This window comes from Brassica rapa, chromosome A05 (assembly GCF_000309985.2).
Source record: "Brassica rapa cultivar Chiifu-401-42 chromosome A05, CAAS_Brap_v3.01, whole genome shotgun sequence".
In the NCBI taxonomy this organism is placed as follows: domain Eukaryota; kingdom Viridiplantae; phylum Streptophyta; class Magnoliopsida; order Brassicales; family Brassicaceae; genus Brassica; species Brassica rapa.
This window is the reverse complement of record NC_024799.2, coordinates 11,679,403-11,695,755: the sequence shown is the minus strand read 5'-3', so window position 1 is coordinate 11,695,755 and position 16,353 is coordinate 11,679,403. Positions and strand designations below refer to the sequence as shown.

The 16,353-nt window shown below is 38.8% G+C and overlaps 1 protein-coding gene and 1 long non-coding RNA gene across 2 annotated transcripts; one reads left to right on the top strand and one right to left on the bottom strand.

The window, feature by feature from the left end:
- Positions 1-219: 219 nt before the first annotated feature.
- On the top strand, positions 220-8,235 carry LOC108871936. The gene is made up of 2 exons (XR_004458043.1): positions 220-4,242; positions 4,529-8,235. It is a non-coding gene; the product is annotated as an uncharacterized LOC108871936 (long non-coding RNA).
- Positions 8,236-10,876: 2,641 nt separating this feature from the next.
- LOC103868604 (TORTIFOLIA1-like protein 1) lies at positions 10,877-14,764 on the bottom strand. Its single transcript, XM_009146689.3, has 6 exons — positions 13,635-14,764; positions 13,265-13,456; positions 12,148-12,735; positions 11,961-12,066; positions 11,266-11,870; positions 10,877-11,181 (listed from the first exon to the last, which is right to left on the bottom strand). The coding sequence occupies exons 1-6, from the start codon at positions 14,403-14,405 to the stop codon at positions 10,984-10,986; spliced, it is 2,460 nt and encodes an 819-aa protein (XP_009144937.2). The 5' UTR covers positions 14,406-14,764; the 3' UTR covers positions 10,877-10,983.
- Between the last annotated feature and the right edge of the window lie 1,589 nt (positions 14,765-16,353).

The window sequence follows — 16,353 nt, the reverse complement described above, 5'->3', positions numbered from 1 at the left end:
TCCTAATTGTTATTATCTTTTTTATTAATAATAATGTCAATTTATATACTAACCACACTATACAACCTACGAGGAGGCTGAGATAAAGATAAATTTCGAATTTGTAGTTTAAAATTAAAGGGTAAAAAATGCAAATATAAAGGTATTATATAACCACTAGGCAAAATCCGCGCTACGCCGCGAAATATTATAACACTAACTGATTTTTACCTTAAATATTTTTAAAATGTGTTTTTATTTAATAATTGTCATTTATTTAAATTTAATGTTATTAATATTGTGAAAATTGTGATTAGTAGATATCAACATACTTTAGTTATGTATAACTTTTAGTAAAAGTTTTAATTTTTTTTTATTTAATAAAGATCTTTATATATTTGTTAATTTGTTGTTTCCTTCTGTAAGGGATTTTTTAGTAATCACTTTTTTCTGTTTAATGCATGATATTAAAGTTTGTTTTATTTTTGATTTTTTTTACTGTTATATTGTATTTTGGGGAATACTTTGTTTTCTTTTTGAAAAAAGGAAATACTTAATTTTATTGACATAATAAAAACACATATACTGAAATGAAATATGATGATGATAATGAATATTGAGGCTCCTGATTGACCGGTGCCACTCAGTATCAGTGTGCCAAAGCCTAGCATGTGAATCTCTGCGTGGAGTAGTGGAACCTATGTTTAAAACAAAAGAGATTCGATTTAAGAACAAAACTTTGACATCAGGTTTAGAAAACAAATCTTATTGTTTTGTTTCATTCATCAGATCAATTATATTAGCACACTTGAAATGTAAGGTCGCTTGTAACATAAAACTTCAGGTACTGCCTTTCCTAATTGTCTTCCATTAAACCAATAAGAAATAATGTCAACGTGGACCACGAGATATATGCAAACCAACAGTTTTACTTTTAAAGCTATTAAGATAAAGTGACTTACTTGTGATTTAAGAGGACGCCAGAGACCCATCTTCACTTCTGAAAGGAAGACGGACCCAAAACAAAAAACAATTACACATTGACTTGAAGCCATAATCACTTATGGAAAATATGTCACATATTCCTCCTTACATGAATGGCTCATTTACATGACCCCCTGACATATGTGAGGTCCCACCAATTGAGTTATGTAGAATGTAAAGCTGGTAAACATCTGCTCTTCTGGAAGTAATGTAATAGAAAGGAATCAGATGCCAACTCACCGCCTATGTAAAAAATAAGGCTCACTTTTGCTCTTTCCTTTCCAGTGTTCACCAACTAAACAAAAGTAGTAAATCTTAAGGTTTTCCTCAGATTCTGCTTGCAGGATACTCTACAAGTGCTACCATTTCAGATATTGAAATATAACAATGTGTAGAGGTCCATCAACTAAGGAAAAAGTATGAAAACAGACACACACACATGTGAAATGTGCACGGTTTAGATATTCCAAAAGTTGTTTTCTTAAAGTCTTATTTCACATGCTTTCAGAAATAATGTTTTCTCTAGTTACAAAAGCAGCACAAGATTTCGATATGCATATCCACTTGATAAATAGAATACTTACTGAAAAATACCTGCTGAAGCTACTATCTCGGTAATTGTTTTGTAGAAAGGGAGATCTTTGTCGACATGAAAGCTTAAACTCTGGGTCAGGCTCACCTACAAACAGAAGCAACATTACAAGTAATATACAGAGAGAAATAAGATAGCCTTCAGACAAAGTCATATAGGCTAGTACCATCATATACAGTCAAGGCCCAAGGAAATAGCGCATGATGAGTAGAATGCTAGCCATTCAGATTCCAACCCCATGAAGATTTTCCCTTATCACGTGATTTTCTGAGACCATGAAACCATTCCATAATCCCAGCATGTTTCTTTGGCTCAAGCAATAACGCCTCTTCAAGCTTAGTGATGATGTCTACGCACACAAAGCACATATGTTATAACCAATCCATAGATCACATCAGTTTTTTCAAATCTAAAAAAAACATACTTTTAATCGTTTGTTATAACCTTGAACTGGCATCTTCCCTTGTTAAAGAGAATTAGATGTAATTACATACACATCGCAGAAACCACCTATGACTTTCTGGTCATAGTTAATAACCAAATGTCCCTACAAAAAAAAAAAAAGTAAACACCTTCATGATCATCTTTAAATCCCCCATTGTCATAATCAAGCAGAGTGCAAGCATTAAGCAGTAGCAGTGATCAATTCCAGCAAACCCCTAAGTTCTCTAAACCGCAGCATCTCTAGACAAATTAATCTAACAATTAGTCAATGTATACCCAATAGCGAAGGGATGAGGTGTCAATGGGAATTCTTCATCGGTGACCGTAGCATTAACACCAAGGCTATCTTCATCCTCGTCGTCTTCCTTTCCTCCTCGAAGCTAATCCGGTTAGCGGCATCCAGCTGAGCCGTATGCACAGCCGCTGCCAGATCAGATCCCGCCGGCTCAAATGTTTCCAGTCTCGATCATCAGTCTAGTCGACTCGTCTAACATGTGATGCTCTCGGATGTGGAGTTTCAGAAGAAGATGATTCATCTTCTGGGATTGTTCGTCGATGGTGAAATTAAGAAGCGACGACAAAATCAATGGCTACCTATATGCTTCACTTCGTCTTTAACCTCTATCTTCATCCTCGTCGTTTTCCTTTCCTCCTCCAAACTCTAGACCTCTCTATCTTCAGTTTCAGACCTTTCACCGTGAAAATCTAAGATGCCTCTCGTATCTCGGAATAATCCTTCACAATCCCAGACTTGCTCCACCGGTGGACAACCTTCCCGTCATCCTCTCCGCTATGATCACTTCCTAAAATCAAACGGAATCTCCGCCGTAGACTTTCCTCGCCTCATCTTTCTATGCCCACAACTCTTCTCTGCGACTTTCTCCATCTCCCAAACTAATCCCGTCTTCGATGAAATTAAGAAAGAGAAAAAGGTTAAGATGTGAATGACGTGGAGAAACCAAATATTTTCATTAGCTTTCAACTTTTTTCATTTAATGACATGTCAACCTCTTAAGTCTTAATACTCTAAAAGTCTGATGTGTCAACACCAGAAGAGAACCTAGCTCTATTATTGTGTTGATTGCTTTTTGGAATCCATATTTAATAAAACACTAGATTTTGACATGCACTTTCAAAGCACAAAATAATTTTTGGGGTAAAATTTTATATTATCGCATTTTATCTTTATTTGAAGTAAACATGGGCATAAGTTTGTAACCCGAAGTCTGAACCATCCGATACGAAACGTAAAAAAAAAACAGAATGAATCTTGTATGGTGGTATAAAACATATCTGAACTCGAAGTGTTATTAGCTGAACTCGAAAAGGTAACCCAAAAACTCGGAAAACCCAAAATAAATCTGACTAACCCAAAAAATAAAAATAACTGATTCGATTTGTCAAATTAATAAAAAATATTAATATTTGAAACATAAAATATGTACTTCAAAGATTTAATTTTATACGGGTGCTTGCATCATTTTCCTTTGCTTTAAGAGACGAGGAAAACTTGCTTCTTTTTTTCCGTTTATATATATATATCTATAATAATAAAGGAGAGTTTTCTCCCTCATTAGGCTGTCCACGTCGCTCTGGAAAGGGGGGGCTTTCTCGCCACGTGTCGGCGCGCTGAGTGGTATGTGAATTTCACGCGTTTGCTTTTTATCTGCGCGTATGTTTTGCTTAGTCCTCGCTTCTTTTCTGTTTTCCTTATTCCTCTATTTGGGTTTGGGTAATGTTCGAAAAATAAGCCCACATAGGCCTAGATGCTCATCATCGTCTCTGGTCACGTGAGATTAGGGTTCTTCTTCATTCTTTTTTTTTGCGGTGGATGCTTGAGCGTCTAATTTCCAGAGAAACTAAGCACTCCCTTCGCTACCCGTAACGACTTCCAAGTTCCAATTCCTCAAAGCCGTCATTTATTTTGAGTTTTCCCTTGAGTAATCCACTTCTCATTCATTAAGATTTCGGTGCACCTGTACGTTTCCCTTGAAACCGCCTATATCTCCAGCTATATATATCTCACCTCCATACCATGCAAACTCCAACTCAAACCAAATCCGAAAACTTTTAATTTGCAAGCAAACGATTTCGATGGGTAATTCATAAACCGTTCTTGCTGACTTGAGAGCCGGGAGATGCTCCAACGCGGCGGAGGTCTGTCTTTTGAGATTCTGGAAGCCAAGAACATCAACAAAAGGGGACAACTGATGAGCCTTGAGATGTTATTGATTGATGAACAAGTTAGTATCTTTTTCCACTAATATAATTATCTTCTCGGTTTAATCTATTTCCATTTTATAGAATCAAAAGATTTTGTTTTTTTTTTTCATTTCTTCCCGTTTCTATTTTTTTGCAATCACGTTATTATCTTCTTCGTCATTTAGATGATGATGCTCAGGTCTCTTCTCTCTCGATGGATAAACCAGTGTTGGTATCACTATTATATTTTCTTTTTCTTCTGTCCATCAAAATCTGATGAAACCAATAAACTCATACTATGTTTCTATTTCGCTGCTAATTTTACAGGCGTTTACTTACTTGAAGAATGGTTCCATGGTTTCTTTGAGTAGCTACAAAATCCCACAGCCAAAAGCCGGCACCGTACTTCAACCGTGACTCCTCGGTTATCCACCGCAGCTTCGTCGACTTTCAATCCTTGCCGCCATTTCTCAATACAACTCAGCCACCTCCAATGCCTCAACAGTATCAAGACCATTTACCTTGCCAGAAAAGTAAGCTGGATCTCGGTTCAATGTCGAACTCCTTACAGAACGGAGCCCAAGTTTTAGCAAACTCAGCTGCTTTCGTGAGAGCATAGAACGTTAGCTGAGAGCTAGCGTCGTCCGAGAGATAAACGACGAGATTCTTTGGTGGGTAAACGAGAGCCAACACGGATAGGACTGTGTTGACCATCATCAATAATGGCTCGATCACCGGATCCGCCATGGAGTGGAAAATATCCAGCTTTGGGAGACCGTTACCGTATCTCTGGGAGAGTCTATTGGCGAAGGTGAATCGCCAAACAGGATTCCACCGGACAGATTGTTGGTATTAATCAAACAAAACCGGTTTGGTATTCAATAATCTCAACTGGTATGGTATGGTCAGTCTTTAAAGCAAAAGCCAACAGATTCAGCCAAAAACGGAGGTCTTGAAACCTCTGAACGCAATTTTTCCTCCGGTCCTCTTCCTGGTCACAAGAAGCGGCTAACTATCGCCTTCATGAACCAGTATAAACTGGTAGTCTTTTTTTTTTTTGACTGATAAACCGGTCGTCTTCTTTTGTCCTGTTCTTCTTTCTGTGATTTCTCTGAAACAGAGTAAGTGGAAAGCTAAGACTAGGGCATCAGCCACATATTTACTTATCCGACATGTTCAAAAGCAACTAAGAAGGCACACCTTGAATAGGTTGAAGAGGATACAGTCTTAAACCAAGACGTCGACTCCTAAAATAATGCTTAGGCATCGTTGTTGCTTTTATTTACTTCATCTGATGTTAACTATCTTCAACGGAATATAAAGTTATATTTGGAATTCATTATCATCTTTGGCCACATATTGGTGTACTATTATGTTTGTGTTCTATTCTCATGACAGCATTACGACAAACTAAAATCGTTAACGATAATAGCTACTGAGATGTCATTGATAATACGTGTGACCTAAGTTATGTATACTGCCTCGAGATTTTGTCTGACCAAACATTGAAACCATAGAGGTAGAAGTTGAAATTCAACATAGGAATAATTAGAGACACCTAAATTTCACACATGCAACTTTTACATAGCTTAAGATGATGTACAAAATTACATCTAAATGGTACAAAATATTAAGTAAAGATATAATGCTAAATAAAGTTATTAAAAACATTAAAACATACCTAAATTAGGAATGTATTTTGGAATTTCCCAACTAAACTATAGTCTATATATAATTATACGAAATCTATAGTGGAGCAAAATTTGGAATATGTAAAGAAGTTTGAGTAATTCATGCACATCATTTAAACAAATAAAATCACCACCAACACACAGACCATTGTAGTCTAAACACTTTCCATTTTCCATGGCTTTTTTTTTTTGCCTTGCTTTGTTTCAGTTTTCGGTTACAAGGAAATAAACTACATTCACATAATTAACGCTATTTAGATTAAAGAAAATTGAGCAACCGGCATGGTAGAAAAATAATTCAACAAAATATCACTCAGTTTACTCTAACAACATTTACAAAGCTGTATAATATGTTCATAGAAGAAGGTTCATGCCTACGAAATGAACGAAATAGGGTGCATTAATTAATAAGGTGTTAAAGACATGACCATGCAACAATTTAGTGAGCCAGCAATTTTTTCCTCCGATAACTTATAGACGGTCAATAATTTTTACGCAACTATAAATTTGATACAAATATAAATGTGATTCAAATACAAACTACATATCATTGACCACATACAAAACTCTTTGTCTTAACATTCGATGGTAAAGACCCAACGGCTTACTAACCACAACAAACCAAGCTCTGCACACTCACATGAAACCTTACTACCATGAAGGCCACTTTTTAATAAAAAACTGTAACCATTATTTGAAGACAAATCTGTTGTATATATATTACAGATGGTTCAAATACATCAAAACGGATGTAGGACAAAGTCAGAACAAAAAAAATTAAAATGAAAAATTTGCACCAGGATTATGCAATTCCAAAATGTTTGTACATCTAACAATGTTATAACGCAAAAATATTGTTGTAAGAACTTTGTCGATATAGTTGTAAGTTTAGCTGTAGAAAAATATTATAACTTTTAAACCGATGGTTGAAATAAAATAACTAAAAACATGAAAAAAAAACAAATAGGACTGTTAATTTAACGGGGAGAGGAGTCCATTAAATTACTTAAAAACTAATTTGAAACAAAAGCTATAAGAAATTATAAGTGAACTGAAACATTTCTACAATCCAAACAATATAACTAAAATTTAAATAATTTTCTTTTTATTTTGCTCATCACCTTATATATAATTTAAATTAATAAATAAATTATTTAAAATAGTTTTAAAAATGTAGGAAAAATAAATAAATAATTTTAAAGTTGTCTAGCAACTTATATTTTAATAATAACACAATATATATGCTAAAATATGCATACAAAAGATATAATTAAGATTAAAAATTTAACAAAAACCCCGGGCGTAGCCCGGGCCAACCCCTAGTATATATATAAAGTTAGCTTTTCATTTCTTATGACAAGTGGCAGAGAGGTTTGATTACATGTGTCTCTCATATATTTTTTCTTCTTATATTTTAGATCCTTCTTCTTTTAGATTATTGCAATTTTGGCTAAATATTTTCTAATTGTGCACTATCTAATCTTTTTCGCACTAACCATTATTATATGAAGTTTGATAATCTATTTTATTGGTCACTAAAATTCAAGAAAATAAATAATTATATTTTAAATATTTAATTTATTTACAACAAAAATAAGATAAATTTTATTATTTTATTATTTTTGTTCCATTTTTATTATTTTATTTATAAATTATATATTTATTTTACTATTAAAAATCACAATCACAGAGAAAAAACAAAATACCATAATAACACTAACTCAATAAAAGTTTAGAGGTGAAATGAGATCAACTAAGAAGACTAGCTTACCTCATCTTACCATATAATGTCTTGGATAGAACAAGCAGATGTCAGACAAGATACAAATATAAATCTGAAATAAAACAATCCCCTGAACACAAAGGAGTGTGATCAAGTACCAATGCAAAAAGCCAAAAAATAGATCATAGATAGAATAATCATTGGAAGAACAAAGCAACCACGAAACAAGAAAACACATGCCTAAAGAACCAAAAGCACAACCACTAGCTAAGAGGTAAGAAACACCACACAAACTAAACAAACACATACAAAGGGCACATGCCAGGGAAAACCCTTAAAGCTCTGAATATAAGTGACCAAAGCTCCAAACGACTAACTCTGCACACACACCAAAGGACACAAGAGAAGAAAAGAGAAAACCTTAGAGAATGAGAATGGAAGTCAACCACCAAAAAACTAGAGCTTAAGCTTGAGACCAAAAATTACCTTCCATACCCATAGAGCATACAGAGAGGAGAACACTATCCAAATATGGAATAGCAAATATGGTGAAAGGGAAAGACCCAGAAATGCGAGCAACGATGTAAGGTGCAACAAGATGAAAGAACAAAGAGAGAAAAGGAGACGAAACGAAATCAGAAAACCATAGAACCATCCTCGAGATATGAAAAAGAGCATAGAAGTCAAATCACCAAAATCCAGATCTTGAAAACCAAGACGAACAGATACTATCGACGTCAAACTAACGACGAGGAAAACAACATCAAAGACAACTAAACTCTGACTCAACCCAATGAGATATAATTCCTAACATTAGCCAAAATATAAGGAAGAAGAATATTGACCGAAACAGCCTACAACACCGTGAGAAACAACCGCACAACATGGAATTCATAAACTTGATCTATAACAAATACCAAACAATTTCACAAGAGAAGAAAGTGAGGATAAACAAGAGCACAAAATTGAGTCTTTCCTCAGTGTTGTGAGAAACACCGTACATCGGAAAGGTAAACAGTGTTTTTGGGATAAGATCCAACCGTGGCAAAACACAAGCTAGTCTGGATGCCTAGTCATGAAAATTGCGATTACTGTCGGGTTTTAACGTTAGGATCAGATCAACGAAACCGAGCATACTCACCGCCCTTAAATGGCCATGGCACTGGTTTCAGTGGACGTTGCAGTAACGGTTTTCTATATTTTCAAGCTGTTTGTGGTTCCCATCTGTTTATAATGAGTTTCGATGTAAGATCTGAAACTTTCAGTGTCATAACATATCCATGGGGTGGTAACTATATGTTTTGGAAAATGCTGATGATGATATCTTATGAAGGAAAGTTAGCTTTTTTTGGCAATATTAGGAGTGGAAAAAGTATAATAATGTGCGTTTTGGAGGATGCAAGGAAAAACCAATGGTGCCACCATCTTTATTCACCTCTTTCTCACTATGTTGGTCAGGATTTGCATAAGCAGTTCAAAATCATTGGTATCACTGATGATGGTGAGTTGATTTATTCACCAAAAACGTTTTCCAATTTTTTATATATTATATATATATTGATCCCAAGAGAAAGACGTTTAGAAGAGTCGAAGACAGAAGACTTGTGGGTGATGAAGGCAATTCACTTGGAGACAGACCTCAGTATATCCCAAATCACATTGAAACTCTTTTGTCTTTATAACTTTCTCTCGTTTCTCTAATGACACTTGATTTATATATGCAATTTTTTTTTTTTTTTGCTAAATTGTAAATATCATTTCATAATGAAAGTTGAGATTTTACAAGATGTGATTAACAACTAGAAGATCTCAAAACTTGTTTCCACGGCAAAAAAAGTAAAAACATGGAAACAAAATCAATCAATACTTTAGCCGTTCTGCGTTGGAGCGAACAGGACCAAAAGTAATGATACAAACTTGAGAAGTCCGAGCGAGAAGACAAGCCGAGACAGGTTTAAAGGGAGAGGACCGAAGACTAGTGAACGAGAAAGCACAACACTCACAAGAAGCTGATTCATCCGGCTACCTGAACAATTTGTCATCTCTCAAAAGAACAAACACAAGCCCGCTCAAAGACTGCCCTCAAGGTCCGAGCTGGGACACGGTCTGAGCCAAGATCCGACGAAAGACAGGACAACACTAACCACAGAAGCTTAATAGCGCTCAACTTCCTCAACCACGCTCGTCCTCTAAGCCGGTGAAGAGAAAGGGGCAGCATCACCACTTCCGAGCCTTACTACCTCCTCTAGGAACAAAGTGAAACCCTGAAACACCAAGAAAACGAAGAGCCTCCACCTCCACTACCCGTATCAGCTGAACCTACAATCAAAACCCAGACAACCAAGCAACGCCAAATCCGACACAAAGGAGGGATGAGGAGCTAATTAAAGCTACACTCAATAGCAAACACCTAAGCTTGACCCATGGAGAGACGAACAAGCCGCCTCCAATCCTGAGTCTGAAGTCCCGAGACCACGAGCTCGTAGTGGTGCACACCCAAATGACCCTTGACAGATAAGACAACTTTCACAGCGACAATTTAAACCAAACCGTTAGGGTTTTGCGGTGGACGGAGAGGCGGCGCAAGATCTGGTGAGGAGAGGCTGCGAAGATGCGGTACAGTCGCTAGAAGCACCAGCATCTGAGCTCTCTCAGCACGGCGAGTCCTTCAATCGAAGAGATGGAGAACGCTAGTCAAGACCAGAAACAGAGCGCTGATTCACCGACCGGACCCATGACGGAGTAGCAGATGGACATATGGGAGCGACAGTGGCCCTCTCACAACGCCGAGAGGCGCCGGAGAGGCGAGTTGAAAACAACGGCGGCTGCTCTCGAGACGAAGGGTTTCAGAGAGAGATGTTGGGGCGCATGGGTGGCACGCCCAAATTCTGGGGATACTTTTATATATATATGCAATTTTATGATTGTTTTTATCTGTTAATGTCTTTGCATTTTACTTAGTACTACCACGTATGAATATTTCGTGCATGCCTCCCATTTTCTGATGAGGGTCGGGTTTTAAAATTGGGATCAACAATCATGAAGAATGATCAAAACCATACTGCTCTTCTTGTCTGTATCATATCCAGAGTCTTATGTCTTTGTAACAGTACAAGTTGATTTGTAGTGTCACTTGCTTTATGCAGCAATACTCTGTGTTTTTTTTTCTATCTTCCTAATTGTGTAATCTGCTGGCTTTCTCATAATCTTATCATTTCTTAATTTGATTTTTTTCTTGTCTTATTGGGTTAGCATCGTTCCTTGCAGATGTATTGTAGCTGTCATAAAAGAATCATAATTCATCAAAGAACATTTGTTTGCACGAGTGAAACGCACATCTGTACACTGTAATGTGTTTTAAAAACATTTTACTGGTCGAAATGTTGGAGCTCGATGTTCCAGTTAGATGCTAATTGCAACAAAAGATGGTCAGGAGCTAGACCTTCCCAGTCTTCAGGAGGATCCATTGTTAAAGAAGCTTCATGTAGATTCAACAGAATCTCCTTCTTTAACTCCAATGGCATTCCCATAAAGTCTGGTCCGTTTTCTACGCTTACTTCAAGCAGCTGGAGGATATTTAAACAAAGAAGAAAACATTAAAATCGAAGGTTGAGTCAAATGTATTTGAAGACGTAAGAATCTTGTTTTACCTGTTGAATCCAAGATAGACATACGTCAAACAGAGTATGATCCGGGAGAAACTGTGCAATAGAATTGAGAACCTCGTTTCCAATATCACACGACAGTTGATCAAGAACGGGACCTGTTTTGTCCATTAACTTGACAAGCAAAAGATCGTCACCGGTTGATAACACCTCAGCAAATGCAGAATCTGTATCACCAACTCGGAGTGCGTGCATCGCATTGCTCCAACAAGTCCAGACAGGGTCCCGCTCTTGTCCTCTACGGTCATCATCGTCATCGTCTTCCATTATTGCTTCTGCCTGGGGAATAGATACTCTCCTTGTCCTTGACGTTCCTCCACCGTCTTCTCCAGCCACACGTATAGCTTCGAGTGTAGCTTCATCTTTTGAAGCTTGCCATACGCTTCTAGCAGAAGGTCCTTCACCTAGTCTGATTTGTACAGAGCTTTTGTCCCATGCTCTTCTGCTGTTACCTGAGTGCTCGGAATCCATAGGACCGGTACCAAGTGTCTTTCTCGAACTGGTCTGAGCGTTTCTCGAAGAAGCATAGCTAGGACCATCCCAACCATCTACATCAGACCTCCATGGTGCAGCCACCTTTCCCCTCGCACCTGAAGCCAATAATAAATATATTGCTTTAAACGGATGCAACAAGTTACAGTTTCTTAACCACGCGGATCAAGCAGTTACTTTATACTTACCTGATTGTGTAGACATTTCTCTTGACATCTCTTCAACGATCCTCTCAAGACCTCTAACACGGTTCTCCAAACTTCTCATGCCGTCATGTGAACCACCCATGAAATCCTGTAATGGTAAGGAAAGTTACCTATTAAGAGTGAAACTACTTCAAAGCTATTCCCTTTATAGATAAAAACAGAACAGTACCTGCAACATGTTCATTATGTGGGTTTGTTGTCTCTCCAAGTGCAATAACTGTCTCTGTAAAGGTGGCCAATTCCCTCTGCTTTCAGATGCCTCCGCCTGGATTACTTCGGTCTCATCTGCCTCAAATGCTCTTGCAAAATCTCCAAAATGTCGTTGTTTGGGATGTGCACCTGCTATTCCGCACAAACCTTTTGGCCTACTCCTCGATACTGAAGCATTGGCGTCTGATTCATCCTCTGTGTTTGAGTTCGACGAGTTCTTTTGCCTAGAGGGAAGAATAACTTCAACAGGCATATCTCCAGAACCTCCTTTCTCCAGTTTTTGGAAAAACTCTGGGTTAAGATCTTTGCCAGTCAACCTAGGTGCTTTCTTCCTCAAGATGAGAACCGCTTTCGAAATGGAATCTGAGTTACTGCTCAAGTCATCTGAAGAGCCTTGCATCACCGGATCGGTTTCTCCATTTGTTTCCAACATACATTGCTCAGATGCCACATCTTTCTGGTCGACCGATGTTCCAGATTCACCTTTCCCAGCAATGTTCTTCCAGACGTTTAGTGCTTCGGACAAGCTCTCTCTAACAGGCTTTATCTGCAAGACAAAGCAAACATAGCCACTTATTGGAATTATGCAAAAACAAAATGAAGGAAAAAGTAACAATGTGATATTCCAGTCTAGTAGTTTCCCTTCTTAATAAATGATGATATGGATATACAGAGTAGCAGAGTAAACAACATATCCATGCAAATTAATTCGCACATAGGAAGAACAGATATCTGCTAAGCTACACATAGCTTTCGCCATCCAACAAGTTTTTTGGCTGTTTTTAGTTTTTTTTTTTTGGAGAACTAGAATACATAGCAGTGTACACCATAAGGTTCTAGACACTAGGAAAGAGAATGGGACAAGCTAAGCATATACTTGTATGTCTTCTTTCTAGCCTTAGATATATGCAACATACTTCCTCTTCCAGAAAGACTACAGAACAAAAACCATCCTTATTTCTAGGAGTTATAAGCTAAGATGGTAAATCGTGAAAAGGTACATAGCCGTTTCTTTAAAGATATTCACACGACTGTAGCTTATTTTTACAGAATGAAATGACAAACGGAGTTGTCACCTTATCAAAACGACAGGCCTCGAGAGCTGTAAGAGTGGAATCCGTTTTGTCTGCAACCAAACTGGTAGAATGGACGGCCAAGGCTATCAAGACATCAGAGGCTGCCTTACGAGTAACCCAATCAGTACATCTAAGACACTCATGGATGCTGTGTAGCAATGATTCCAAGCTCTGGGGTGCAATAGCTCCAACCTGCAAGAATGTAAGATTTGACCATCAGTCAGATCACAAATGACCAATGAATTCCGACACACCAATCTACTTTCCTCTAGCAAATTAAGACCAGAACATAGCTTGTGTCTCCTGTCCAATGCCACATAAACCAAGATTCCACAACTCTAACCAAGTAGCAAAAAGTAGAGATACAAACCTGAGACAAGCTTCCAACAAGAGGCAAGAGAGAAGCCTTGGTAAGATAGTTAGGGCTATTCAAAAGCTTAGAGATTCTAGGGCAGAGCTTCTGAAAAGCCGCAACGGGAGGCTCCGTCGCTGAATCCACCATCTTCCCCATACAAATGGCAGCACCAGACTGCAAGCTTTTGTTCTGCTCCGCCATAGCCTCGAACAGAGGCTTGGCAAAGAGCCCCACCATCGGAGCCCCACCCTCCGTCAGAAACCTCTCCGAGAGGGAGCCAATGGCGTCGCGACACGCGTCCCGGACCCCGTTGTCGGCGTCCTTGAGGCGCTTGACGATGTGGGAGATGATCTTGGCGAGCTGCGAGGGGGTGAGATCGGAGTAGGTGAGGCAGAGGAAGGAGAGGAGGCGCGTGGATTCTCGCTTCACGGGGGGTTTAGGGTCGGCGGAGGAGTCGAAGAGGCAGTGGAGGAGGACCGGGAGGGTTTCGGGGGAGTCGGAGACGGAGAGGACGAGCTTCTCGAGGTCGTCCACTGCGATCTGGTAAGTGTCGCGGTCGCCGATTCTGGAGAGGGAGGTTAGGATCCTCTGTTTCTGTTCCACCATTGCCGAGTGTGACGACGATCTGAAGGGGAAGGAAGGTTTCATCGTGGTGTCAAGAGAGACATTGCAATGATGATGGAGAGAAGAAATAAAGGTCAGAGGAGAAAGGAAGAAGAACGGACGTCTGGGTTTTCTTTTTTTCTTTCCCCGGCGAGAGTGGAGACCACGTCTTTGCCATGTCATGCTTCATGCTTACCTTAGTTGTTGTTTTTATCTAATTTTTTTTTTGTCATCGACTTATACAGATTCATACTGACTCTGTAAACCACATCGGGTGATCTGCATCAATGTGAACAACGAAAGACGATTGTGTCCTTGCACTGCGTGCGAGGCTATCCGCCTTGGTATTTTGCGTTCTTGGTACATAGATAATCTCTGATCGGAGGAAACTTGCTTTCAGGATTTTCAAATCTTCCAAATAATTTGCAAAAGCTGGCCATTCATCTGGTTCCGAAACCATCTTCACCAATTGAGAACAATCTGTTGCAAACGTGACCTGAAACTGCCGTAAATTCCTCATACACTCCATTGCCCATATTAGTGCTTCCATCTCTGCGTGGAGAGGAGAGAGACTAGCTCTAACATTTCGCGCCCCCAACAACCCATCAAATCCTTCTAACGTACTATACCAACCTTGTCCGGAGAAGGTATCATTTTCTTTCCAAGAACCATCTGTGAAACACCATCTGCCTGGAATCGCCGGGGGTGTCCTATCCTCCACAGTTTGTGTTGTCCGCTGTTCGTTCAATATCTGTGCCTCAGCCCAAAGTGTTGATTCCGTTGCTGCCAACTTAAAGGTGTCCCTAGGATCAATGTCCAGGTTGCTAAAGACTTTATTATTCCTTCCTTTCCAAATGTACCATAATATCCAAGCAAACTGATGATCATCCATCTGAGGAAAGACTCTCCAAAAAAGATGATCCATGTTTGTGAAGAGAGAAGAGGTTGGAAAAATATCTGGATTTGATGGTATCTTCGAGAGAGCCCAAACCTGAAGTGCTGGAGGACATTCGAAAAACACATGGTTTATTGATTCCTCAGAGGCTCCACATCTTGCACAACATGTGTCTCCTTGTATTCCTCTTGCATGCAGATTCTTCTTAACTGCTATACATCCGGTCACCAATTGCCAAAGAAAATGTTTTAATTTTGGAGGACACCTTATTTTCCAACAGAAAGCCTTTAGTATATCGACGGTAGGTCCAATGAGTAATGGTGGTCTTATCTTGTCTGGATAAACTCGTTCTGCCTGATATCCAGATTTAACTGTATATTTTCCATTTTTTGTGAAGTGCCATCCATCTTTGTCTAACATCTGAGTCCTGCTCAGTGGTATACTTTCTATAATTTTCACATCCTGCGGATCCACCAAATCCCTAAGTACCTGTAAGTTCCAAGTTCGCGAAGTGGTATTAATGAGGGAATCCACTGTAAGGTCTGGGTAGAAATTGTGTTGATTTTTATTGGCTGGTCTCGGTCGAGTGGTTGGGAGCCAGGGATCGTTCCATACAGAGATAGAAGATCCTGATCCCACCAGTTTGATTAGTCATTTGTTTACCAGAGATCTAGCAGATACTATACTCCGCCAGCCATATGACGGAGAATATGAACGGATCGGTTCCAGGGGTGAGGCATTCCTAAAGTACCGACCTTTGAAGACACGAGAAAATAAGGTATTTGGCTTCTCTATCAGCCGCCACAACTGCTTAGCTAGCATCGCTGTGTTAAAATCCGTGATATCTTTGAACCCCAAACCTCCTTCATCCTTATCTACACATACTTTGTCCCATGATTTCCAGTGCATACCTTTTGTACTTCCCCCTGGACTCCACCAAAATCGTGCTACCGCACTCGTTAGCTTTTTTACGGTTGCCTTAGGCAAACGATAAACAGACATCACGTGATTTGGTAATGCCGTAACCACTGATTTAATAATCACTTCCTTTCCTCCCTTAGTAAAAAACCTAAAAGTTCACCCATTGACTCTGTTATTTAGTCGGTCTTGAACAAAGCCAAAAACTTGTATCTTGGACCCTCCAAGATTTTCCGGTAAACCTAAGTAAGATCCCATTCCTCCTAAATTCTGGATACCCAAAATATTTCTTAACTCCTGTCTGGCCGTTTCCTCAAT